General features: G+C 34.2%; 3 protein-coding genes across 3 annotated transcripts in view; 1 reads left to right on the forward strand and 2 right to left on the reverse strand.

Annotated features, from left to right (window-relative positions):
* Positions 1-443: 443 nt before the first annotated feature.
* Positions 444-5,889, forward strand: LOC18053141 (disease resistance-like protein DSC1). Its single transcript, XM_024191815.1, has 5 exons — positions 444-1,146; positions 2,126-3,224; positions 3,581-3,877; positions 3,974-5,029; positions 5,147-5,889. The coding sequence occupies exons 1-5, from the start codon at positions 608-610 to the stop codon at positions 5,759-5,761; spliced, it is 3,606 nt and encodes a 1,201-aa protein (XP_024047583.1). The 5' UTR covers positions 444-607; the 3' UTR covers positions 5,762-5,889.
* A 5,793-nt stretch (positions 5,890-11,682) lies between these two features.
* Positions 11,683-15,680, reverse strand: LOC18053142 (tRNA (guanine(10)-N2)-methyltransferase homolog). Its single transcript, XM_006446145.2, has 6 exons — positions 15,315-15,680; positions 15,029-15,240; positions 13,624-13,941; positions 13,419-13,493; positions 13,057-13,131; positions 11,683-12,388 (listed from the first exon to the last, which is right to left on the reverse strand). Exons 1-6 carry the CDS (start codon positions 15,502-15,504, stop codon positions 11,837-11,839), a joined length of 1,422 nt encoding a protein of 473 aa, XP_006446208.1. The 5' UTR covers positions 15,505-15,680; the 3' UTR covers positions 11,683-11,836.
* Positions 15,681-20,091: 4,411 nt separating this feature from the next.
* LOC18053144 (magnesium-chelatase subunit ChlD, chloroplastic) overlaps positions 20,092-27,161 on the reverse strand; it is a 9,432-nt gene continuing 2,362 nt past the window's right edge. Inside the window, exons 3-15 of the mRNA XM_006446147.2 lie at positions 26,653-26,737; positions 26,260-26,576; positions 26,050-26,173; positions 25,379-25,471; positions 24,550-24,645; positions 23,287-23,424; positions 22,993-23,193; positions 22,565-22,720; positions 21,833-21,940; positions 21,283-21,417; positions 20,805-20,963; positions 20,410-20,530; positions 20,092-20,331 (exon numbers count right to left, since the gene is read on the reverse strand). Of these exons, the coding sequence (XP_006446210.2) occupies positions 20,246-20,331; positions 20,410-20,530; positions 20,805-20,963; positions 21,283-21,417; positions 21,833-21,940; positions 22,565-22,720; positions 22,993-23,193; positions 23,287-23,424; positions 24,550-24,645; positions 25,379-25,471; positions 26,050-26,173; positions 26,260-26,576; positions 26,653-26,737 (1,819 nt within the window). The 3' untranslated portion in view covers positions 20,092-20,245. The remainder of the gene's footprint in view (positions 20,332-20,409; positions 20,531-20,804; positions 20,964-21,282; positions 21,418-21,832; positions 21,941-22,564; positions 22,721-22,992; positions 23,194-23,286; positions 23,425-24,549; positions 24,646-25,378; positions 25,472-26,049; positions 26,174-26,259; positions 26,577-26,652; positions 26,738-27,161) is intronic.

Raw genomic sequence — 27,161 nt, forward strand, 5'->3', positions numbered from 1 at the left:
CGTTTTGTTTGATTTTACTTTCAATCACTAATGAAATCAGATAATCGCGCTTCCTGTTGGCAGAGATATTGGTCAAATTATGGGTCGTCTTCCAGCTGGTGAGTTCATATTTCTCTGTGTTCAAGTGCTAAAGTTTTTATTACATGTTCAAATTTTAATTGATTGAATGCATGTGTTTATACATGTATTTGGCTCATATTACTTAATTTGGCTGAATTATGACTTGTTAAGAAGAAAATAAATTACTCATTCTCCCAAAAGTCAAGTCAATGGAGCCTGAATTTGGAATATATAATTAAGCTAGTAGTTTTATCTTATTTATTTTTTTCAATTTGAAGATTGATTAAGCTAGTTGTTAAGACCTGTTTGGCTATCCTTTATATAATTTCCCTGTTTTTCATTTGGTCATTCTGGAAGCAAGATACATGAATTCAATTTTTTTTTTTTGGGTAATTTTTATTGTTTAACTCAAAGTCAACATTGCTGCCGATCAAGGTATCTTTTGAGAAATGGACGAAGACTAAAGTGAAAAAAGAAGTTAAATGGCAAGCATAGAAATATTATATTGTTTTCTTGTTAGCTTAAATCTAAGAAAGATAGATGAAATATGTTAAGACATCAGATCCACACGCAGTCTCTGATCAGTTTGAGCACGATGGCTTCCTCTTCATTCTCTCCCACCGCTACTCTTCCTCAAGTGAAATACGATGTTTTTCTTAGTTTTAGAGGTGAGGATACCCGAGACAACTTCACCAGCCATCTTTACGCAGCTTTGTGCCGGAAAAAGATTGAAACTTTCATTGATAACCAACTTATTAGAGGAGAGGACATTTCCCCGTCTCTCTTGGATGCAATTGAAAGATCAAAGATTTCGGTGGTCATTTTCTCTAAAGGGTATGCTTCTTCCGGATGGTGCCTTGAAGAACTTGTGAAGATCCTGGAATGCAAAGACAAATATGGACAAATTGTTATACCAGTTTTTTATCATGTTGAGCCATCAAATGTAAGAAACCAAACTGGGATTTTTGGGGATGAATTTTCAATGCTTGAAGGACGATTTGTGGGGAGGGTAGACAAGCTGCGAACATGGAGGATTGCACTGAGGGAAGCTGCCAATATTTCTGGCCTTGATTCTAATACTGTTAGGTAATCTCTTCTCAAAGAATACCCTACTGTCTGCATAAACTCAATGTAGCGAAGCAACTGTCCACGTATGGGTTTGAAGAAAAAAATATCTTTAACTTTAATTGATTGATAGAAATAAAATCCTTATGGAAATGGTTGTGAGTTGATTAAAAAAATGTTAACTGTGCTCAGTTTTACAGAATGTGTGCTTAGGATTGCATATTTGAGAATTTGGGATAATTTTTTGATGTATGGGAAAATTCCGTTAAAACTACCTAAGCTTTTGTAAAATCAGGATTTACTACCAAAAGCTATATTTGTAAAATCAGGATTGCACTGAGGGAAGCTGCCAATATTTCTGGCTTTGATTCTAATACTGTCAGGTAATCTCTCCTCATGGAATACTCTACTGTCTGCATAAAATAAATATAGCAAAGCAACTGTTCCCGTATGGCTTTGCATAAAATGAATATGGCAAAGCAACTGTCAATGTATGCTTTTGAGACAAAAATATCCTTAACTTTAATTGATGGATAGAAATAAAATCCTTGTGGAAGTGGTTGCAAATTGATTAAAAAAATGTTATCTGTGCTCAGTTTTACAGAATGATGTGCTTAGGATTGCATATTTGAGAAGTTGGGATAAGTTTTTGACGTATGGGAAAATTCCCTTAAAACTACCGAAGCTTTTGTAAAATCAGGATTTACTACCAAAAGCTATATATGATACAGAATCAATGGATAAAAGCATAAGAAATTTAGTTATATTGTACTGAATAATTGTTATCCACATGTCTGTAGATAGTAAATGACATTAAAACAGATGATTCATACAATTGACATATATATTAAACTATATATGTTAACGGTAGGTAATTATCTTGTGAAACTTCCATTTGTTATCCCTTTGGAACCTAACATATATTGCCTTTCTCTATTTTTTTTTTTTTCACTTTCTATTAATTTATCTGAACTTTCTATTTGCTTTCAATATTTCTTAGGCCTGAATCTGTACTCATAGAGGAACTGGTCAAAGATGTTTTGAAGAGATTAAATGATATATTTCCAAGTGATTGCAAAGAAAGGCTGGTTGGTGTAGAATCAAGCATAAGGGTAATTGAATCTTTACTAAGTACTGGGTCGAAAGAAGTTTACAGTCTTGGTATTTGGGGCATTGGTGGTATAGGCAAGACAACAATTGCTAGTGCTATTTTCAGCAAGATCTCGACTCATTTTGATGGTTCTTACTTTATTCAAAATGTTAGAGAGGAATCTGAAAAATCTGGAGGACTAGCTCACTTGCGACAAACACTCCTTTCTGCAATATTAGAGGATGGAAATGTTTCAATAGTATGTCGGAATATTGGCCTCAACTTTAGAAGCAAAAGGCTTAGCCGCAAGAAGGTTCTAATTGTTTTTGATGATGTATCTACTTCTGAACAAATGGAATTCCTAATTGGAGATAAGGGTTGGTTAATGCCAGGGAGTCGACTTGTAATAACAGCTAGAGATAAACAAGTTCTCAGAAATTGTGGAGTGGATACAATATACGAGGTCAAAGAATTATTTGATGATGATGCTCTTATGCTTTTTAGTCGATATGCCTTTGGAAAAAACCATCCCAATGCAGATTATATGGAGCTGTCAAACAAAATTATAAAGTACGCTAAAGGAGTTCCATTGGCTATTAAGGTTTTCGGGCGCTTCCTATGTGGAAGGAGAATACAAGATTGGGAAAGTGCAATGAATAAAATGAAACGAATCCCTCATGTGGATATCCAAAGAGTGCTAAAAGTAAGTTATGATGGATTGGATGACGAGGAACAAAATATATTTCTAGATATTGCATGTTTCTTTAAAGGAGAAGACAAAGATTGTGTAATAAGATTCTTAGATGGCTGTGGCTTCTCATCTGAAATAGGAATAAGTGTTCTTGTTGATAAGTGTCTCATGATTATATCCAATAACACGATAATGATGCATGATTTGCTACAAGAAATGGGCAGGGAAATTGTCAGACAAGAATCCATCAAAGATCCTGGAAAGCGCAGTCGATTGTGGCATCATGAGGATATCTACAATGTTTTAACAAAAAATATGGTGAGCACTGAAGTGACTACTACTTAAGTCTATTTCATTTATGCCAGATTAGTTTAGCATTTTGTTGGAGAATATTGTATAGAAAAATAATATTAAAAATTAGAAGGGTAATATCGTACAGAAAAATGACACTAAAAATTAGAATGGTAATATCGTATAGAAAAATGACATTAAAAATTAGAATGGTAAAAGTAAAAAAGCCTAAGAAATGTAAGTGGATAGGTGATGCATAGAAAAGTTTGAATGCATATTCTGTGCCAGTAAATCACTTGTTTTTTATATCCTTATATGCATTATCAATTTAGTTTATGGTAGTTTAAGATTAATCGAAATTATTATTATTATTATTTCATTAGGGAACTGAATCAATTGAGGGCATCTCTTTGGATATGTCTGAAGTCGAAGATATACACCTGAATGCCCGCAGTTTCACAAATATGCACAAATTGAGATTTTTTAAGTTATATAGCTCACACTATGGAGAGAACGTGAATAAGGTACATAATTTTCGAGGATTGGAGTCTACTGAGTTGAGGTATCTTCAGTGGCATGGATGTCCATTAAAATCATTGTCTTCGAAAATTCATCCAGAGAATCTTGTTTCGCTTGAAATGCCTCATAGCAGCATTAAACAACTATGGAAGGGTGTCCAGGTATACCTTAGCATTCATATTGCAATTAGTCTTTTTGTGAAATAGTTATTGATTTCCTATATGCTAATACTTTTGCTTTGAAATAAATTTTTGCAGCGTCTTGTCAACTTAAAACATTTAAATCTCAGTCACTCAGAGCATCTAACCAAAATCCCAGACCTTTCATTGGCAACAAATCTTGAGAGCCTGAATTTCCAAGGCTGCACAAGTTTGCTCGAGACTCACTCTTCTATTCAATATCTGAATAAGCTTATTGTCCTAAATCTAGGACATTGCAGAAGTTTAACGAGTCTTTCCACAAGTACTCATTTGGAATCTCTTAAAAAGCTTATTCTTTCTGGCTGCTCAAATCTCATGAGTTTTCCAGAGCTATCTTGTAATATAGAGGAGTTATCTTTAGATGGAACTGCAATCCAAGAACTTCCCTCATCCATTGAGCGCCTATCCAGTTTAATCTTATTGAATCTTGGAAATTGCTCGAGGCTTGAAGGGCTCCCGAGCAAAATATGTAAGTTGAAATCTCTCGAACGCCTTAATCTCTCAGGTTGCTCGAATCTGCAAAGGTTACCTAACGAACTTGGAAATTTAGAAGCCTTGAAGGAGCTGAAAGCCGAAGGAATTGCTATAAGAGAAGTACCTTCATCGATTGTTTGTTTGAAAAATCTGGGTAGATTATCTTTTGAGAGCTTCAAGGGTCATGAGCAGATGGGGCTCTTGTTGCCTATTTCATTTGGCTTGACCAGTCTAACATATCTAAGACTAACTGATTGCAGCATCACAGAGTTACCTGAATGTCTTGGCCAGTTGTCATCACTGAGAATTTTATTTCTAGACAAAAACAATTTTGAGAGAATACCAGAAAGTATCATTTGCCTGTCTCACTTGTATTGGCTGAGGATAAGCTATTGTGAGAGGCTTAAATCTTTACCAGAGCTTCCGTGTGATCTAAGTGATATTGAAGCACATTGTTGCTCATCATTGGAGGCATTATCAGGTTTATCAATTCTCTTCACACAAACATCTTGGAATTCACAGTGTTTTGATTTTGTCAATTGTTTTAAATTGGATAAGAATGAGCTCAAAGAAATTATCAAAGATGCTCAACGGAAAATGCAGCTTGAAGCAACTGCATGGTGGGAAAAACTTGAAAAGGTGTCTTTCTAACTCTATCTTTGAATGATTTTATTATTATTATTATTTTTCCTAAGAAAAGGAGTGTGATGTTAAAGCTAACAATGTTAACACATTGTTTTTTTTTTTTGGGTACAGCAACATTGTGAAGTCCCGAGGGGTATGATCTGTTTCCCTGGTAGTGAACTTCCGGAGTGGTTTATGTTTCAAAGCATGGGATCTTCTGCAATCTTCAAGCTACCACTGGATTGGTTCAGTTATAACTTTGTTGGCTTTGCTCTATGTGCTGTTGTTGCATTTCGAGACCATCATGATGGTGGTGGGGGTTTTCATGTTTGCTGTGAATCCATACTCAAAACTGAAGATGGTCTCTTTCGGGTTACTGATGGCCGCATGACTGGTTGGTTTGATGGTTCTCCTGGCCCTCGTTATATTGGGTCGGATCACGTTTTCTTGGGTTTCGATTTCAATATGTTTTCAGATGGTTTGGATGAATATTATTGCAGTGATGAAGTTTTTATCCAATTCTATCTCGAGGATCGGAGGTGTGTAGATTTTTGTGAGGTGACAAAATGCGGGATTCATTTGTTGTACTCCCGAGATTTTGCTGATTCAACAGAGGATTCAGTTTGGAATTTTAGTTCTGATGAGGAAGAGGAACTACCATTGCTGCTGCCGACACCACCCAAGAGATTGATGTACTCTGTAAAGCAATCACCGCTGGTACCTTTTGTAAGCGGAAGCTTTTTATAGATCTCCTTTTGCACAGCACTCAAAAGTTTATGACGTTTCGAAATGATTTGTTGCACTATGGTTAAAGTTATTGTCAGATATATGCACTGTTGAGTTCTGTTATTTACTGAACAGAAGTTAAATGCTACAACCTCTCTCTTTCAAGTTACTCTCTGAGTATTGTTTGAGTAAGCTCTCCTACATCTGATTGCCAAATAATAACGTTCAATTTTTTTTTTTAAAATGAAATACTCTATGAACCTGTTGTCATTTAAGGCAAATCATTTGCTTTAGTTTTTAAAAAAATTCATCCAATAATCTCATACCACATTTGGCACAACCTATAACAGAGCCATTTTATAGCTCCAAAAACTTATTCGTTCAAGCAGCCACAGCACCACCACAAAACTGAAAGCAGGAGGGAGCATAAGGCAAAGGGCACAAAAACTTGAGCTGCCTTCTGTTACTTTCTTTAGACAAAATTATCAGTTCTCTCTCAAGATCATTAATAATTTGTTCATATGCTATGAGACTATGAGGTTGAATCTTCAAATTAACAATGAAAAATAATCATTCATACAAGGAAACTAATAACTAACAACATTATTTGCAAAATCATAATCTAATCCTCCAGTTAAAATCTTTTCCAATCCAGATCGTATGGTGCTGAAAATGACTACTTGGAGTTGGCTCTCCCTAAACTTCCTAGTAGCTGAGCACAAAACGATTCATTTCCTCCAAAATGTAGTAGGCCTTTACGAGCAAGCAAGTAATTCCACACATTTAGTTTCAGTAATCCGAGAGAATGTTGCTTTCAGTTGATATTGTTAGTTTCTTTTTCCTTTAAAAAAGGGAAATGAGATTTAAAGGTAATAATGTGAAAAATGAAATCAAATAATTCCTTGGAATACATTCCACACAAGGTGTTTCTCTTAACTCTATTTTTTAATAATGTTAGTTTCTTTTTCCTTTAAAAAAGGGGAATGAGAGTTAAAGGTAATAATGTGAAAAATGATATTTTTCATGGAACAAAAATATTGTAAAATCTCATCAGGTAGTCATTGTTTCCCAGTAGAGTGGTTTATGTTTCAAAACATAAGATCTTCTATGATCCTCAAGCTGCTATCAGGTCGGTTCTCTGACAACTCTGTTGACATTGCTCTGCGCGCTATTGTTGTATTTCAAGACTATTATGATGATGGCTTGGGTTTTTAAGTTACCTGTGAATGCGAGATCATAACTGAAATGCAATAATAGCGTACAGAGCAAATCCAACAAAATTGTCAGAAAACCAACTTGGCGGCAGCCTGAGGGTCATAAAAGATCATATGTTTTGAAACATAAACCACTCTAAAAGTTCACTACTGGAGAAAAAGTGACTACCTGATGAGATTTCACAATATTCTTGTTCAATGAAAAATATCATTTTTCACATTGTTACCTTTAAATCTCATTCGCTGTTTTAGGAGAAAAAAGAACTAACATCATTAAAAAAGAGAGTTAAGAGAGACACATTTTCATGTTCTTTCCACCCAGCACTTGTTGGAAGCTGTAATTTTAGTTGAGCATTGTTGATAATTCCTTGGACTACATTCTGGTGCAATTTAAAACAATTGATGAAATCAAATAACTGTGTATTCCGAGATATTTTCGTGAAGATAATTGATAAACCTGATAACGTTTCTAGTGATGAGCACCAATGTGCTTCAATATCATATAGATCACAAGGAAACTGTGGTAAGGATTGAACCTCTTACAGTAGCTTATGCTGAGCCAATACAAATGAGACAGATGAATGATGCTTTCTGATATTCTCTCAAAATGGTTTTTTTTCTAGAAATAAAATTCTCAATGAGGATAACTAGCCAATACTTTCAGGTAACTCTGTGATGCTGCAATCAATTAGCTTCAGATAAGTTAGACATTTCAAGCCAAATGAAATAGGCAATAATTGCAGCACTCATGATCCTTGAATCTCTCGAAAGATAATCAACCAAGATTTTTCAAACATACAATTGATGAAAGTACTTATAGCAATTCTTTCGGCTTTCAGCTCCCTTTAAGTTACTAAATTTCTAAGTTCGTTAGGAAAGCTCTCTAGATTTGAGCAACATGAGAGATTAAGGTGTTGTAGAGATTTCAGCTTACATATTTTGCTAGGGAGCCCTTCAAGCCTTGAGCAGTTTCCAAGATTCAGTATGACAAGCTTGGATAGATACTCAATAGATGAGGGCAATTCATTGATTGCAGTTCCATCTAGAGATAACTCCTTTATATTATAAAAGAGCTCTGGAAAACTCATGAGATTTGAGCAGCCAGAAAGAATAAGTTTTTGGAGAGATTCCAAATGAATACTTGTAGAAAGATTCGTAAGACTTCTGCAATGTTTTAGATTTCGGGCAACAAACTTATTCAAATGTCGTATAGAGGAGTGAGTCTCCAGCAAACTTGTATAGCCTTGGAAATTCAAGCTCTCAAGATTTGTGGCCAATGAAAGACTTGGGATTTCAGTTAAATGCTCTGAATGATTTAGATTTATACTTTTTAAGTTAACAAGGCGCTATAAATATTTACCAACAGGCGCATAGATTAACTGGCATAGAGTTGTTCTAACTTAACCAAAGTATTCGGTTTGAGACTTAGAAATGCAGCTGCATTAAATATTTGTTGGGAGAGCTTTGCCACCCCAGTGGTCTTACTCGGTTCGAATCTGAATTAGTCGGGACCCAATGTAATACACACAAAAAAAGCGCTGTAAATATTTATTAAAAAAAAGAAAATAATTAGCATTTATATCTATAATTTCCTGATAAAAGAGTAATTATAATATAAATAATGAGCTTTACCTGGACAACCTTCCACAGTTGTTTAATACTGTTACGAGGTATTTCGGGCGAAACAAGATTTTTTGGACGAATGATTGAAGATAATGATTTGAATGGACATCCATGCCACTCAAAGACACCTCAGCTCAGTGAAAATACACTCCAGCCCTTGAAAATTATGTACTTTATTTATGTTCTCTCCATCGCGTGAGCTATAAAACTCCAAAAATCTCAGTTTATGCATTTTTTTTTATAAAGTATAATCATTTAGATATATCTCTTCAACTTTAGACATATTCAAGGTGCTTCGGTCTCTTAATAATCAGAAAAAAAATAAAAGTTAGCATCGAATTTATATAACTTAAGTGCACAAATAATATTATCCAGTCACTCAATAGCTGATCTATAAATTGACATAAAATAATGAAGGAATTACATACACAAATTATGCATAAAGTTTTTTTTGTAAAAATTGACATTGCATTTATATATGTATATATTTTTTCCACATCACCTATCCACTTATATTCCTTAGAACTTTTATTTTCCATTATTCTATTAATTATTATGACACATCATTTTTAATTTCAATGCTATTTTCTATACAATATTCCCATTTCTTAACACAATTTCTTGTAAAGAAGAGAAATTGATTTTTGCAAGATTTTCAACGCCATTAAGTATTTAAAATGGCAGCGTAAATGTACAAACTTACAGAATGCTTCAAACTTTTTCTACATCATGCCTATCCATAAGATAAGATATTAAGTATACATTCATGTTGATTTCATCACGAATTCTAGAAGAAAAAAATCATATATTCTGAATTAGTCACTTTACGAGGTCAGGGAATTTGAAAAAGCACCTATTCCGAATTAATGTCTTGACGGAGCTGACGAGAATTTACAGTTAATCGCGACAGAGACTGTTTTTGAAAACAATCGCTTAAATATTCCATATATTTCTTACTAATTCTCCTTGATGTAAAATATTGGTAAGTGTATGTCTCCAAGAGTTTTTACCGTTAAAAAACAAGTAAAAAGCAAGTGCATGCCTCTAAAATATTGCTTTTTTACTGCTAAAAAGCAAGTATCTTTAGTCTATTCCATTTCCATGGTTAAGGCCACTGTTAATTGTATTGCCAGCACCTCCCATTTCAATTACATTTTTTGATTCTTATTCAACAAAAATTTCACCATGCTATCTACAACTAAAATTCGTGAACATAACAATCATTAACCCCTTCAAGATCCGTACACGTACTGATCTTACAAACATAATTTGAATTTAATCAGGATTGTGGTTTTTACAAATCAACTGCTAGATTATGTGAAGAGCACCATGCTGTCTACTCAAAGAACAATAGTACATATATCAGTTTATACATCCGTAAGCCAAACTAATTAATAATTACTCATCGAGGGACATAGAGGCATTTACTATCTGATTTCTTTTTGCACCGTCTAATTTGATCACCCTTCTCACCTTTTACTTTCGATCGTCCTTACAAACCATCTTAAACACCAAGGCAAACTAATTAATAATTACTCATCAGGGACATAGAGGCATTTACTATCTTATTTCTTTTTGCATTGTCTAATTTGATCACCCTTCTCACCTTTTACTTTCGATCATCCTTACAAACCATCTTAAACACCGTGTACGCGATGGATAAGCCGATCACCACTCCAGATGCATAACCCATCTTAAAAAACTTTCAATCAAACTAGCTCGAATGGTGTCTCAATTTTATGATAATAATAATTCATAAAACCGTAACTAAAAGAAATTTCAAACTTAACAACCATGTAAAATAATCTTGATGAATTTATATCCCCAAGTGTTTTTGCTGCCAAAAGACAAACATCTTTAACCTATTCAGTGATTAAAATGACTAATAATTGTATTGCCAGCACCTCCCATACCAATTACATGAATTTGATTCTTATTCAACAAAAAACCTAGATTCTCCTTCAAATCAAAATTACCTTTGTCCATAACAATATCTTGCAATCTCACAGTCATCTCTTTTACAGATCGCGGACTCATCATCAATCTGTTATAACAAGTGGGTTTGAGTTTTCTTACCTCACTTGAAAGAACTGGGTTCAGCTTCAAGAAAAGCTTTACTTGCAAACTCATCAAGTAAATCTTCATCTCATAAGCCAAGTTTATAAGCTCGTAAAGCCAGATCTTCACTGGTTCTTTCGTCCTCTGCTTCTCCTTTGCCGTCTGCATCCTCGAGCACTTCTTGTGAAGTAGAGAAAAATTCTCAAAGAGTCAAAAGTCAGTAGGGTTTCTAAGCCCCAAGGAAGGATGTATTAAGAAGTTTACAATTTTTCCTTATATTATTTACGAAATAAACAATAATAATCCCTTTACGAAAACCAATCATAATTTATTTTTAAAAATTACGGAAATTGGCATGTTTTCCTCTGCTTTTAAATCCTAGTACTGTTTAGCGGGGTATTAATTTATTAGGTTTTAAGACTTTTTAGATTGGTTAGATTTTTTTTAAAGAAATTTAGATATTTAAAAATTATTAAGTGAGTATAATTTTATAATAATTCACAAAACTTTTTACAAATTTATGTTAATTAATAACTTTATCATAATATCATTTTTTTATTTTTTTATTTTAAAGTTTTGGATAACGATGAGAAATTCCAAACATCTCAGCCTTGTTCTTGGATCACCGTGAATATAGAATGCATTCGCAGCCAATCGATGTGAACAATTATATAATATAAATTTCATATTGAATGCATTATTTCTTTGAATTTATGTATTTTATATTTGTAATTAGAGATATCTAAAAACTATGTGAATATGGGTTAAATGTAGAGATTATTGACCTATTGAGGCACATTTTATTAAAAATCCCTGCTCATTAATATTGTTGATAATATTTTTGCTTTCCTTAAACCTTATCATTTTTATGGACTTCTAGTAGAAGGCATTCAACATCAAAGCCATTATAATATCTAATCACAAGCTTCATAAATTACTGACCAGATTTTTTTGCAAAACATGTTTTGAAACACGCAATATTTCCTTAGATAATTTGATGATTAAAATTTAAACATTCTCGTGAAGAATAAAAGAAAACCTCATTGCTTCGGACAGAAACTCCATTGCTACACATTCATGCATAAAACTGACCACTACAGATAACACATGTTATTGGATGTATGGTGCAACTTTGGTGCCAGTTTCGTATGAAGCCCACAAAAATTTTTCTACTAAAGACAAGGCATTGTAGCTCAGAAGACTATACATACTTGCCGCGGTACTTCGGTTTTGGGTCTTTACTGAGTTTGAGATCGCCTGCTGCAGTCACCTGCGGATCAGCGGAAGCAAAGACCGAAGAATGAAGATTACCATCTTCCAACCACTTTAAATGGTTCTCTCTAAACTCCAAGTGTTTTCTCCTGGCGGTCTCTGCAATTTCCTCAGTGTACGGACCTATCTTCACCATTGTTAGCAGAACCCGACTGTAACGTGAGCTTAAGATCTGTTCAGAAGAAGCAACCAATTTAAAACATGGGTGCTCAGGGAAAGGGTTCCGCGTTGAATCTTCTCTTAGAACAGGGTAGAAATACACAAGCCTGCCACCCATTACTAGCATCCTACCAGCAAGGTCAAGCAAATCATGCACACACTCAGATAAGCAGTATGGAGCTGTCGATGGTATGTGGCCAACTCTCTTGTCATCAGGAACAGTGTAAGGATCCACGACTCCCTTTAGCAATTTACGTCCACCAGATTTACGTCCACCAGCCCGCACTCCATAAGGAGGGTCACAGATTATGGCATCAAAGACCTAATCAACATAATATAACTTTAAATGAAAATATAAGATCCAGAAAAATAACAGTAATAATCAATTTATGTAACTTAAGAGTTCCAATCAATGATTAAACTTTTACCAAATGTCACCATAAGGTTCTTAGGCAACCATCTTTCTTCTTATTTGTACAGCATTGGGTAAATTGCAGTCAACAACAGTTGAACAGACAGAAATTCATTTCTATCTGGTAAGTTCAGGCTTTTTAAAAATAAAACTGTCACCATCCGATACACAAATAAATAAAAAATTTAGTTCAACGATTTGATACTTCAAATTTAGTAAAAGTTTCATTTTTTAGTCAATAACATCAAAAAGGACATGGATGTTATGTTGTTAAGAACGCAACATTACTGCCATAAAATCCTAAAGAATTCGTCATTGTATAATGCCTCAAATTAGTAAACACGCACCAGTAAAATTTGCTTCAATTTAGTGCATTTTACTTTCAGTTAAAATTTTTGGGATTCTATTGTGAGATGATGTAATATTTTCTTAACTGTCAGTAGCAAAATTACTGGCACATCATAATTGTTAAGAAATCAATTGAAAAATTAAGTAATAAAATCTACCAGAGTACAGACAGAAAAGGAACCACTTATTACACAGTACACACTGCAAGAGTAAAAATCTCCCATACATACCTCTTTCAAACCAGGACGCCAAGGTGGAAGGTTATTATCTGCCCTTAGCAAACCAATAGGCATTTGTAATCCATACTGCAGAAATATGAGAACGAGTACAGTGTCATGCAATTCTGATACAATTATACAAACCATGGTCCACATTAACTTTTCAAACCTAAAGAATTAAGAATGAGCTATTAATATAAAAGGAGTATAAGTTAATAATGTCAAATGAGTTCACAATTGCATATTAATGACAATTCATCACTGCTTTTTGTGGTGTGGATAACCAACCAAGTGTTTAAAGTACGTCTTAAAATAAAATATTCCATTAAACAAAAAAAGAAATGAAAGGAAATGCTATCACACAGAATATTCACCTGCTTAAAATTGCTCCAAACATTAGTATCTGGGCCACGCCCATCGCGGACAACTCTAATGTCAATATCTGCACCCTGACATATTAAAAACTGTTAAATAATAACTAAACCAGTTTATAACGAGCACATAGTTGATAAAAACTCTGAAACAGAACTACCAAGTGCAATGTATTTCAAAGTAAATAAGAGAGCAACAAGTGCTAACCATTGTCATTGCACCGAAGTGAGCTGCAGCAACAAGAATACTCCCAGTGCCGACAAAAGGGTCATAGACAAGTTTCCCAGGTTCAACCAATGCCTGGTTGGCCATTAAGAAAGCCACTTCTGCATCCATTGCTGTGGGGCCAAGATAATTGCGGCTTTTTAACTGATATGTTGGTATTAGTTTCCTATCAGCAGCACCTATTTCTCTACCGAAAAAGATTCTCCTTTCTGCCACTGGTGGGAGCCCATTATTCACTCCATAGTCATCAGTTTCTATAAGCCAAAACTTGTGATCTGGATTTTTCAAATTAACTCGACCCTGCAACATATTGATTACTCCTTTACTTTAGAGATGATAAAGAATACATAAATTGATTGCCATTAGAACTTAGTGACATAACCTATAATCCATCCATTCTCGAACTTTTGCCTAATTTTGACTGACCAGTAGAAACTTTGAGATATTTAGAAAATCTTGAATTTTTAAATATCTGGGCTGTTAAAACTAAATAAAATAAATTATTCTTAACACCCACTCAAAATACATTTTTTATTTAAATTTTTAAGATACCAATTATATCATTTAAAAGATGGAACTTATAAGAATGGAAAAATATCCTCTACTTTGTTGCTGCCTGTAGTGGATTAAATTTTTATTTCTTATTTTTTGTTTTTATTATAATTATTATTTTTAAAAGCAGCAAACTCTGCCACTTCAGAAAAACCATGCAGTTTACTGCCCCAAAAAGAAATAGTTGATGTAAAATAGGGAACAACAAAATTTTGAAAAGAAAAATTAGCACCAAGCTGTTGCGCCTGTGAGATGGTCATCCTAATTGTGAGAGACTATAATGGAGACAAGTTAATCCTAGAGGCAGTAGCAGGTCTTTTCCAAGATTTTGGGAATCTATCATGGTCATATGGAGGTAGCGAGAGAAAAAAGGCTGAACAATATCTTAAGATAGCATAAGAAAAAAGATGATTTGAAAGTACAAGAAGGTTCATATGTTCTAAATGCGTTTAACTGATGTAATGATTGCTAAGTCATATATTTTGAAGTTGAAATCAATAGAGGTGAAAAAAAAAAAAAAGCGCATAGCAGCTTCAGACATTGTACAACCAAGAAGTGCTCAGAATGCATCATAGAGGTAAATGACTAACAAAACAGAAACACAGCATGGTGTGTGTCCAAGGAAACAGAACAGAAACAGAGCACACAATCAATCACAATCATACCACCTCTTCTAAATAAATAGAAAGATACCCAATTTGTGAAAAAAGGGAAAATAATATTGCTATATGTCACCAATTGCGAAAAAAGGGAAAATGGTATTGCTATATGTCACTAACATTATTGCTTCATTAAAACACACAATGAGCAAATGGTAAGATACAAAACAACGGACCTTGAAAGGAATATACGAAAGTCCTTTAATTCGATCATTTTGCTCCTGGAAGCTGAAGACTTTACCAAAGCTATCAACAGTAATCTTGAAAGTGGTATCAGAGCTCAAATACGGGAGCATCTGGTCTTCTGGGTAACTTCTAATAGCCTCCTCCAATTCTTCATAACTACTTCCTTCTCCCCAAACTTCGTACATCCCCTTCACCAGTATACCTATGAGAAATAATTAAATTACAATTAAGTTTAAAAAAGAAACAATAATTATTAAAAATACTTAAGAAACTCACTTCGATTGGCAATGCTGCGAGCGATATCTTCAGAGGGAAGATTGACGAAATGAAAAGGAGAGTCAGGGTGGTGGTGTATTGGAAGCTTCCATTCTAAAGCATCATTGACACCGAAGAGGTAAGCTAATGATTCAACTTCTGGCTTTCTGTAATCTAACAGTCTGTGGAAAAACACGCACAGGTACCACATTTCTTTATTTTTTTTGGTTTTGGGTTTACTGTTTCTGTTGATCTTTCTCTTTGATATTTTTGTGCACACCAACTGTTTGAAAGAAAGGTTGACTGAGAGAGTGACTGACTTGCCTCTGTGACGGCCGGAAGAAAGACGGGGTTTCCAAGTCTTTCAACTTTGGTTGGTTAGCTTAGCGCCACTCACGCTTTGCGTTTTAGTTGCTCGTTGGCCGTTGCCTTGTTAGGAGGCCAAAGCGACGTCGGTTTGAGTATTTGTGATTTGAAAGTTGAAAACAGTTTAAAAATTAATATATAATGCAAAATTTCGATTTTTTTCTTAATATTTTTAATTTTGTTGAATGTCTTTGATATAATATTCATAAATTTTTTTATTTAAAAATATGCTTTCCAGAAAATTAATTACAAAGGAAAAGATAAATTAGAAATCCAAGTACATGTTTTTTAATATAAACGATGCAAAATTTTATTAATCAAAATTTTATTGATCATTATGTAGAATTTAATTAAAATATTGTATAAAAGTATGATTTCTTCAACTCTTGCATGAGAATATTTTTTTTTTTTAATTGGCTCAGTTTTAAATATTTTTTTTTAATCTACCTTACATTTTTTTCGTTCATTTTTATCAATAAGATATTAATAACTCAAAATACAAATATCTCTAGAAACAAACTGTTTGTTAAGAGTAGATAAATACAACTATCAAAACTTAAACCAGTATTTAGTGATTTAGCGAGACCCATGAGTATATTATTTTGACATTTGAAAAAAAAACATAATTGTTAAATTTTGTACCAATTATTCCCGTTCTTTTGCTTTTCTAGTTTTCTTCTCCTATATGGGAATCCGACACCTAAATTGGAAAATGGCAATTGTTAAACAGTCACTAATCCTATTTTATATCATCATATACTTGGGGTAAGCACTTAATCAATGAACAATCATCATCATGCATGGCTGGCTCGAGTTTGTTATTACCTGCGTAATATTACATTTACCTAAACAAATTTCATTTATAATATCTTTTATTTATCTGTAAATGGAAGCAACAAATGCCCACTCTCATCAACATAAGTCACAACCAAAAAAAAAAAAAATTATGTTTTGATGGGGCAATCAAATACAAAAATCCAAGTGAAATCAATCTGTTTTACAGGTGATTGATTGTACACCACCTTTGTTTACATACACAGCAAAGACAACACTGCAGCTTTAAGCCAAGAAAGCCAAAGCAAATACACCTAATACCAGTATATTCTGTATCTTCAACATCCGGTACTTCTGGAGACGAAGAACATTGTTGCTCCTGCAGACATTATACATACTCAACAAGGGTTACTTCTAAAAAAATAATCCCATCGATTTATTGAACTGCAAATAAAAACACAAACACAACTGTAATGTTTTACTTCGTGGTGGAATTGAGGAAACAACCTAAAATTTTATTATTTTCTAGTCAAAACAACCTAGAATTGATTTGTAAGCACAAGAATAACATATCAGAAATTATCAAAAGAAGAAAATTAAATTGATTTTCCATTAGCGACGAGCAAAATGATGATAGTCTCTACGGTCCATTCATTTTAATAACATAAACATGTATTGATGCAAATCCATTGGGTTGCAATTGTCCCTCGTCTAAATGCCCATTGCCCAAGTGTTTTAAAGAACTTTGACCTTGTCAAACAAAAAGAACAAAAACACAGAACAAAGACAGGAGGTTGAACTACATGCATACAGATATAAGATGGTTGTATATCCATGCTATAAGCTATAAATTGTCAAACAGTAGGCAATAAAGATATTAAGGTTTTGATTAATGGAACAGAGAATTCACAAAACCTATTTTGCTTTAACTTTCCCAAGGGAAAAATATTACTTGCCTTTCAAAATCATTTGCAAGTTGTTCAATTACTCTGAAGCTAATTCCTCAAAATCAATATTGAAAAGAAATAATTAATAACACTATTTGTAAAATCATAGCAAATCCTGCAGTTGTCCAGGCATACATTTTGTTTGTTATCTCATTTCTTTCTTTAACAGCCAAAGATCATGAAGTTCATTTACGGAAATGTAGAAAAAAGGTAACACTAAAGCATTTCAGAAATGGATTTACCTTGTAGATGTGTATCTGGGTTATCATGTGGCAACATCAACCTTCATCCCATATGCACCCTTGTTCTAGCAGAGAACTAGAACATCCAAGATTAATGGGTTCAAAAGTGAGGGCGGCAGGGCATTCTCTGAACATCCTCTGTTAATGAAGAGATGTCTAAAAGAAGTGTGAGTCTATGCATTCCCCACTCAAATAATAGCTTACAGATCTTGAGATCTCTGATTCTGCATGGTGTAAAGGCATGTCAAGCACTCATCTTTCAATTTCTGCCTTCCTTGAATTGCCAAATGCCAATATTACAATTCTCAGCAACAACATGTTAAGGTTTCACTTGCCATTTAAGTCAGCATCCTTGGCCTCCCCAACATCATCTACAGTCTCCATCTTTAAAATGTTGAGTGTATCCCGAAGCCGTGTTTACAACTTCAACTCATATAGAGCAAATGCTTAGCCCATAAAAATAAAAGTGGTCAGTTTGTCCACTCTTTCCAATGAATCAACATCAGAAATTTTGAGATGTCGTAGGTAACTGAGGCTCCCCATGTCTTGACACAATTTCTTTAGAGAACAATACCTTTCTACTACAAGTGTCTTCAAATTTTAAAGATCAAGACATCATAGATGTTTATCATCTCTAATTTCAACTAGAAGCTCTAATATATTTAAAAGACAAGACGCCTAACCATTGTGGCGTTGATAACAAATCAACACGAACATTAATCATCAAATAACCCTAACACTAGCATCATAAGTGGTGTACTCTTCCTTCCTACTTGAATTCCCAACCCGAAAGGGAAGAAAGGGGTCAGCCAAACAGCAGTCCACTTCGTACATTTTCTGAGACAGACCAATCAGGCATTTAGAAAGGATCAACCCCAGAATTGTGTTCAAAATGGCAGAGCGCCAGATGTGATCGGCATCGAGGGGATTATCCCCAGTGTTGGGATCAGCCCTCTCAAACTCTCAAAGTACTTCCCAACCATCCTTTTTGCAAAATCCATCCGCTACATTACAAAAGACTTCAAACTTTCTAATACTATCTTATTTAAAATAAATGGTTTTCGATAAGTTTGCATTACTTATCAACCTCATATTTCCTAAAGCATTTTTGTTCAGCAGCCCACCAAATCTTTATATTGATCATCTGCTACATCATAAAAGGCTTCGAACTTTCCAATACTATCTTATTTAAAATAAATGGTTTTTGATAGGTTTTCATTATTTATCAACCTGCATATTTATTCAGCGAATTTCCCAAGCTTGTCTGGTCCAGCCAGTCACTGGAAAGAAAACTTTCCAGATAGAAGGCCACTCAGATTTGCTAATTGCTCAAGATCATGGATAAGGTCATGCATCTAAAATCAAGACATATACTAATTGATTGTTAAAAAATTGACCTTAAGATAAGAGCAATTCTTAATTGACTGTTGAAAAAATGACCTCGAAAGTCTTTTTCCACTTAAACAGTCACTGAATAAGAAACTATCTGGATAAAAGGCTACCCAGATTTTCATTGCCAACACCTCCCATACCAATCACATAAATCGCATCTTCATTCACCAAAGCCCCGGAGTTATCTTTCAAATCAAAATTATTCTTGTCCATTACAATATCTAGCAATAGTATTTCATTCATCTCTTTTACGGATCGTGGACTCAGCACCAAACAATTACAACAAGTAGGTATGTGTTTTCCTACCTTATTCGAAGGAACTGGGTTGAGCGTCAAACAAAAAACATGTTCACTAAGCTTCATTTCCGAACTCATCCAGCAAATCATTCACGTCGCAACCAAAGCTCGTCGAAAGGATGCAGTCGAAATAACATCTCCCATTATAGAGACGGGAAAATTATACAAGTCAAAATGAAGTGATCCAGCCTATTCTAAAAGAAATGTCAAGTTACCAAATTACCCTTAATCTGTAATTTTTGTTTTTCCTATGGAATTGAGTATTATTGTCATTCAGTCCATCAGATTGTAAATTGCATTAGGTCAATCAATATAAGAAATCAATATAAGAAGAAAACTATGCTGCAACGGTGGTACCATGCCACCATTGCACTTAGGTGTTGTATTTTAATGGATCCATTCATTTAAATGAATTCAACGGTTGAATGCAATATAAATATTTTATTCATAATTTTAAATTTATAAATAATAGAATTATTCTTTATTATAAACCTAGGACAGTAGTAAGTAATTACTTTTCAATTGGTTGAAGTATTTTTATTTTATTTCAGCTTTGAAAGGATAATTTCTCATAAATCCCAGAGGAGTAATTGAGCAGAGTATCACTTGAAATTAATAAATTTAATTTGATATCTGATCTATCTCAATATTCCACGGTACTTTAATGTATGCACACATTTACAAATACTACTGAATAATTAAGAAAACTCAAGTTCTTTGTATCTCAATGAAAGTTGTAACATATATTTCACACAGTCCATCGAAAAATTATATAAAATAAAATAAAATGTAAGCCATACGTTTCACAGGCTACACAATATGAGAAATGGGTAAATGTCAGTTGTTTCTTTTTGAACATGCTATCAAAGGATTTTGTTAATACCAAATAAGAAAGTTAAAAAATAAAAAATAAAAAATTGAAGAGGGACAAAAATCAAGAATTCTTCAATGCTGATAAAGCATCCTTTGTCGTAGCTGAAATAACAGCATCTGAAGCATTTGGCAAGTAGTAATATTTTCCTGCAAAAATAAAAAAATTTTGTGTTAGTTGCATATGAATCCAGAAAAACCAGCAGTATTCAAAGCAAACAAACACACCTTGAGCAACTCTGGCAATCTCTTTGGCAAAGCCAGTAGAAACAAACTTGTTTTCTGTGTCGATAACTAAGAGAGACATCCCCGCTTTGTATATTTTCCCAGCAACTTCAAGAATCTCATCCTTCATCAAACAAAAAGATGTAACAATATCAATTAGTTCCAATATTAAATTTCGAGGAATGTCTTCGAACCTAAGCATGCCAATTGCCAAATCTTATTTGTATGGGTGATCATGCATTGGTTGAACAAGTATGCTCAAGTTCAAAATAAGAATCACGAGAAAATACGATAAAATAAAATAAAAGATCATCTCATCGTGACGAAAGTTCGCAGCCAGTCAGCAAAGTGCATTGATACTGATAAACTAAGCGTACACTGTGGTTCTCATTATTTACCTTCAATTCTTGTGACGAAGGCCTAGGGGCATCAGAAGCAGTTGCTTCAGGATCCGTAGATCTTTTCAGCGATATATTAGCTCTGCCATCTGTTATTGCAACAATCATTATACGCCCAACATCACCACTCTTCTCCGCATTTAGCCCAACCCTGACGGCCTAGGCATATTAAAGCATTAAATAATCATAAATGATTGTCTATAATTAGAAAATTGGAACAATAAATGCCAAAATTCGTAGAACTTGATGGTAAAAGAACAGCTTTAAGCAGGAACGAGAAGGGATGGAAAATCTTAGAAAGAGAATAATTGCTTGGTACACTAAATAATAATCAACAAGTTGGGTTCCAATAATCAGAAGAGGAGTCATTTGCAACATTTAGACGTTCATCAATAGTTTCTGACAATAAAAGCCACCAACATCTTAAGAATATCTTTGTCAAGATGCCACAATGATGGGGTTTAACAGATCTACACACCATTGATAAACCATGAGCTAGAGGAGAACCACCGCCACATGGAAGTCTCTCTAGACGTTTCCTTGCCATTGCAATTGATCTGGAAGGAGGCAAAAGGACTTCTGCAGAGTCTCCTCGGAAAGGAATAATGGAAACCTACTTAAATTACCAGCAAACAATACCTGAAATTAGTTAAAAGGTAAATATGTGCAACACAGGCTTTTGTAAAGCCAACTTTGGAGCTTTGCTTATTTTCAGAACTGCATGGAAATGATAAAATGCATCACTGAGAAAAATAATCTAGGAAAAGAAAGATTCACATTTTTTTTCTTTTTTAACCATGCACCCTACCCGTCCCATCCCAAATTAAACATATCCCTTTGGGATTGAACCCTTGTCCTCTTGCTTTAACAGCAAGTGATAAAATCAACTAGAACATCCTATCGGGACAAAGGAAATTCAATTAACCAAGGAGAAATTAATTGATTCTTTGCTGCAGCGAAATAAAGTAATCAATGGAAAGAGAATATTGTTTAATCCAAATACTGAATAATTTGCAGTTTGAAGTTACCTGATCTCTGCTTGTATAACTCTCAGCAAGTAGCTTAAGTGCTGCACCTTTAGCATTTTGCATTCGGTTGAGTGCCATGCTCCCACTTGCATCAACCACAAATATTACCTTCCACAAACAGTAATTTCAAGAACTCAAATGTCAAATGCATTAAAAGTTGTCAGCCCTTTTCAATTGAATTTATTACTCTATTTCTCACACATGAACAATAAAAATAAATGAAACAAGCAGAGTCAACTATGAATTTATTTAAATTTGGACTAAGCCCCACAAAATGAGATTATGGTCCGCTTCCACACAAACCAACATACAGGTTCAATTTTCCATTTTTCCATGGCAATTAAAGGCAGCTAAAAACAGAAGATGAAAATATTGATGAATGATAATACAGCCACAAACTCTTGTACAAACTGATGCGTCATTAATTCATTAGTTGAATGAAAATATAAAATAATAGAAATAAATCATGTGAGCCAAGAGATATTTAATTCAATCAAGAAATTAACACCACATCAGTTTGTACAAAATAAATTTGTAGAAGATTTTGTGGCTATATCATTACTCAATATTGATATACTGGCATATAATAGTTGTCGAAATTATGAAGCATCAACCAGAATAAAATATGCAAGATGGTTTTTGTGAGAAAATCAGCTTCATTCTTTTTCCTTTTTCTTCCTGAAATGGTAAAAGTATTAATTGTAAAATAAGCACTGAGAACATCAAACCTACCAATGCTCCTGCTTTCCTTGCCATTCTTTTTGCCCTCATGTCAGTTTTCTCAACAAAAACTTTCCTAGTTTTTTGAGTATCCCTCTCTCGACGTAGTTTTTGATATGGTGCAGCTGCTCTAAGTGTTGCATCAACAGCTAATCTCTTAATAGGACCCTGTGAAAGATATGGAGCTTACTCAGACTGATGAAGTGAAGTATGTATGAGGAAAGAAAGTTTAGAAAAACATAAAACACTACTAGCCAATCAACTGGAAACTGGACTTACTGATGATGCACACTAAGGGTCCATAAAATCAACAAGTTCTCACTTCTCAGGACCAGAAAAGAAATAATAGATTGAGAAAAGAGCACATGTATACAGCAGAAATTTTAATGTCTTATGCATGGTAGAAAGAAGGGAGATACGGAGGGATAAAGGGTTATAACCTTTGGGAGCATTGGCTTAATATATCGCCCTCTATCCTCTGAAAAGATTACATTCTTTGTTCTCCCAGCCTTACCTCGGCGTCTCTGCGCTTGTTGTGCGAAGAAAAGAAGTTTTTCATCAACCAAACCCCCTTCTGCATCAAAAATAAATTCTTCAGGCAACTGTTCCTGCTGCTGTTCATTCTCTTCATCATTCTCATCCTGGGAAAAAAGCACCACCATACTTCTTGATATTAATATAAGAGAAATGGATGTAGGCTAAAAAATCTAAAATACTGATCCATTTTAACAAACCTCCTGATCTTCCTCCTCATTCTGCTCCTCCTCCCCTGAATCTTGATTTTGCGGAGGGGGAGGTGGTGGAGGCTGTTGGTTTTGCTGTTCTGGTGGGGTCTCATTAATTATCGAACGAGGAAGAATGACCAGTTCCACCTGCATTAGATATATGTCAAAAAAAAAAGTTTGTGTATGTTGCCTTTCTTTCTGTGTATTAGGATATCATCGATGACCAACAGACAATATGAAACAGCAGACTTTTCATCTATTGGGAATATATGATTGTACAAAAAATCTGATACAATTATAGCATTTTTAACTTCTACTATCTACATGGATACATCAAAGAAGCTCTGCAAACAACAGTATTTTGATCAAGAACAAAATTTTTCTAGCAGAAGGAAGTCTTGAGAGAAGGAAAAATATAGAAAAAGGAAGAAGAATCGCCAGTGAACCAGAACAAGAATTTTATATTTGTATGGTACAAAATATGACTTTGATTCTGTTGAAACTTAAAAGGTCTGAGGTAGAGAAGACTCCAAATAAGTAATTACAGTGAAATTTCACCAACTGTATTTCTTTATTTTTTCATTTTTTCAATCAAACATGCACCCTTCCAATACCATAATAGCTCAAGAGGTTTCCAAAATGGTTTTAAAAGACGCTGACCGATTCTAATAATCAAGAATCAAAGAAAGCATAAACAAAACTAAGTCATTGAGCAGAAAGATAACTGGTGATCAATAGACAGTTAAAAATTGCCATGCCAAAACAATATTGAAAAGGTGCCCAGCGAGAAAAATACAAACACATAATAATTGGTTACCAATGAAATATAAAGACTGATTTGCTTAAATATTTTCATATCCCAGTCTGCATATATTGATGATAGCCATTAGATAGGTCCAGCGGCTATCAATTCATTGTCTCGTGTGTAATAAAAATACTAAAAGCAAGGAGATAAATTCTAGCTGACATCAGCAAGCGTTTTATGTAAAAGACAATAAATTGTGAGTTATTGGCTCATTCCAATAGCTCTCATTATGCCATCTCTCATTTTAGAAAAATAGGAACATTCTATAGATTATAAAATAAAAAATGTATCATTTTTGTTTGAGCCATTTTTTTTTTTTTTGGTGGGGTGCAGTGGAAGTGCTGTAGGGGGTAATATAGCATTTTGATAAAGCAAGATGCCTTTAAAAAGTATTAATCTTCAAATGGATGTGCAAAGCCAATGGGCAGAAGAGCATGTGCATTACAATTTAGAAGAATATACTTAACAGCTTTTTTCAGGTCATCCACGTTAACTTTCTCACGTCCTTCCAAGGCAGCTAAGCATTTTGCAACCCGGGTTGCATATAGTTCTGCTCTGTGTCCCTGAAGTTGATAAAAGACCATCAAAAGTTATGTAATTGCAGTCCAATAATAAAAGCAAATTTAAACGTTGACAATATCTACTTAGAAATTTTAAACAAACTGGAAATATTTCTATTGTAAAATGATTTAAAATTCAGTTGTGAATGGAGCAAAAGGTATTAACGCTTTTGCTGACGTGGTAACAATGGGGCACTCACTTATGAGCAGGAAGAGGAATTAGTTAAGGATAACTACCTTTGACCAAGATTTGACCTTACACAGGTTTTGCTATATAAGAAGCTGACGTAACAGTTCTTTAACTCAGCCTAACTCTCTTTATAGGGATTGTAAAAGAGTGATCTTGGTATCATTGTGTTAAGTGTAATCTTCTCTCTGATTCAGTGTAATTCTTGTCATGGATAATGAAGAATGGAGCCTGTACTTGTTCATAGAAAGGGCACAATATGTGCTGGTGCTGCTCTGATTATCTTTTCCTGATCAATGCTGTTTATATTCTAATCAGTTGCATCATCTGTATTCTTTTAAATTATCACCATGAAGGTTCTTTAAGCACAGGTGCTCAATAAATGGCAGAATGACACTGACCATAACAAATTCTAGAGATTCATAAAATTTTGAGCAAAAGTCATCTTGATAGTGTTCAAGAATTTTATAAAGCTCCGCTTCACAATGATCCTACGGTTTGGCCTTTTCATGAAATTTAAAACAGAATTTACAGTATCAATGTGCAGACCTGGCAACCACCTCGAAGGGCTTCCATAACCAGGTACTTCAACTGCTCCCTGCCAATGGCAACATCCTTCAAATACTCTCTAGCCAAAATGATCTGCAACGCATGAATACATGCAAGCAATCACACTTTTGTTAAATTAATGAAACAGTTTCATTTTCATTATCAAAGAATACCATAAGTAATAAAAACTACCAAAAACGCATCAGAACAATGGTTAGGATTTTCATTTCAGTAATGTATAATCAATGACTGCAAAAAAAAATTTATGAATAAAATATGGCACTGACCTGACATATAATAATATTATTATCAAAGGCATCATACTGCAAAATGAAGCCAAGTGGCATAGGTACAAGAAATCTAATTATTATTACTACTTCCAGTATATTTTTCGGTTAATTTTCCTATGTCAAATTCTCTGGGAAAATTGTTCAAGCCTTTTAAGAGGCTCTCTGTTCATTTAAATTCTTATATTAACAAAGACAGTTATCATAGAACAGCAACCAGACGAGGCAAGCGACCCGCCATAAACTACCACATAACCTGTAAATCCTATTTATAAGACCAAACTCCAAAGAAAGTCTCGACTTTCAATCGAGTGAAATTGTGGATGCATAAGATATCAATGCAAAGCTTCTAACTTAAAAGATAGTCGTTAAAGCAGAGCATACCTGAGTCTTTGCTAAGTCTGTTTCTTCCTCAACCATTTTAAAGACTTCATTACTACGTTCCTGAAATTGTGTAGCAATACCAACAGCGGCAACACGATCTTCAAAAGTCATTGGAAGATCTGCACTGCAGAACAACTGTGCCATTGATGGAATGGGAAAGAGGAAACAAAGATAAAAAACACATTCCATTTTCTAAAAAAAGGTATATACCTCAAATTAATTGCAATGCGATCTAGTAAATGTTCACGTACGACACCCTCTTCTGGATTATAAGTAGCAATCAAAAGTGGCTTGCACGGATGTTTGAAACTGATTCCCTCTCGTTCCACAATATTAACCCCTTCCGTCAATACATTAAGAAGCAGATTACTAATGCCTTCATCCAAAAGATTAATCTCATCAATATATAAGACACCTCTATGAGCTTCAGCCAGAAGGCCAGGCTGGAAAACAGTTGTTCCTGTTTTCACGGACTCCTCAACGTCAACAGATCCGATGAGTCTGTCCTCCGTGACTCCGAGTGGAATCTGTAGCAGCAATGTCCTAAGGTACATGAAGAATGAAAAAACCCTGAATTCTAAAGTCTTTTTTCACAAAACACACCTGAACAAAAGGAGATCTAGCAATCTGAGTCATCAAATTTCCAGCAGTATCATATTCAGCTTTTTCATCTAAGCCATCTTCCCACCTTCAAATGTTATGATCCAAAATATCAATCTTTGAAAGGAAAAGGCCATATGTGTTCACATTATTTGGACAGTGCCGATAATAACATATGAATGAGGCAAGCTTCGTAGTTGTGATTAGTAGTTTCATTACAGCTGCATGTGTAAAGTAACTGAAATTGATCTCTGAAACAAAAAATTTCTACAATTCTCTGCCTTTCACTTGATGCTGGCTACTAGGCACGTATCACCGAAATTTTAGATGGGCAAAAAGGTTTATCTTAACTTTCCACTAAAAAAAACATTAATCTCAACACTCCCCACCTGCCAATAGAGTTTCTCGGCCAGCATTAGATGTTATTTTTTCAAGGACAAATATTTTGCATCTTCAATCGGGAAACGATTAAAACTGTTATTTCAGAAGCAGAAAGAAGATGAATCATTAAC

This window comes from Citrus clementina, unplaced genomic scaffold, assembly GCF_000493195.1.
Source record: "Citrus clementina cultivar Clemenules unplaced genomic scaffold, Citrus_clementina_v1.0 scaffold_2, whole genome shotgun sequence".
In the NCBI taxonomy this organism is placed as follows: Eukaryota; Viridiplantae; Streptophyta; class Magnoliopsida; order Sapindales; family Rutaceae; genus Citrus; species Citrus x clementina.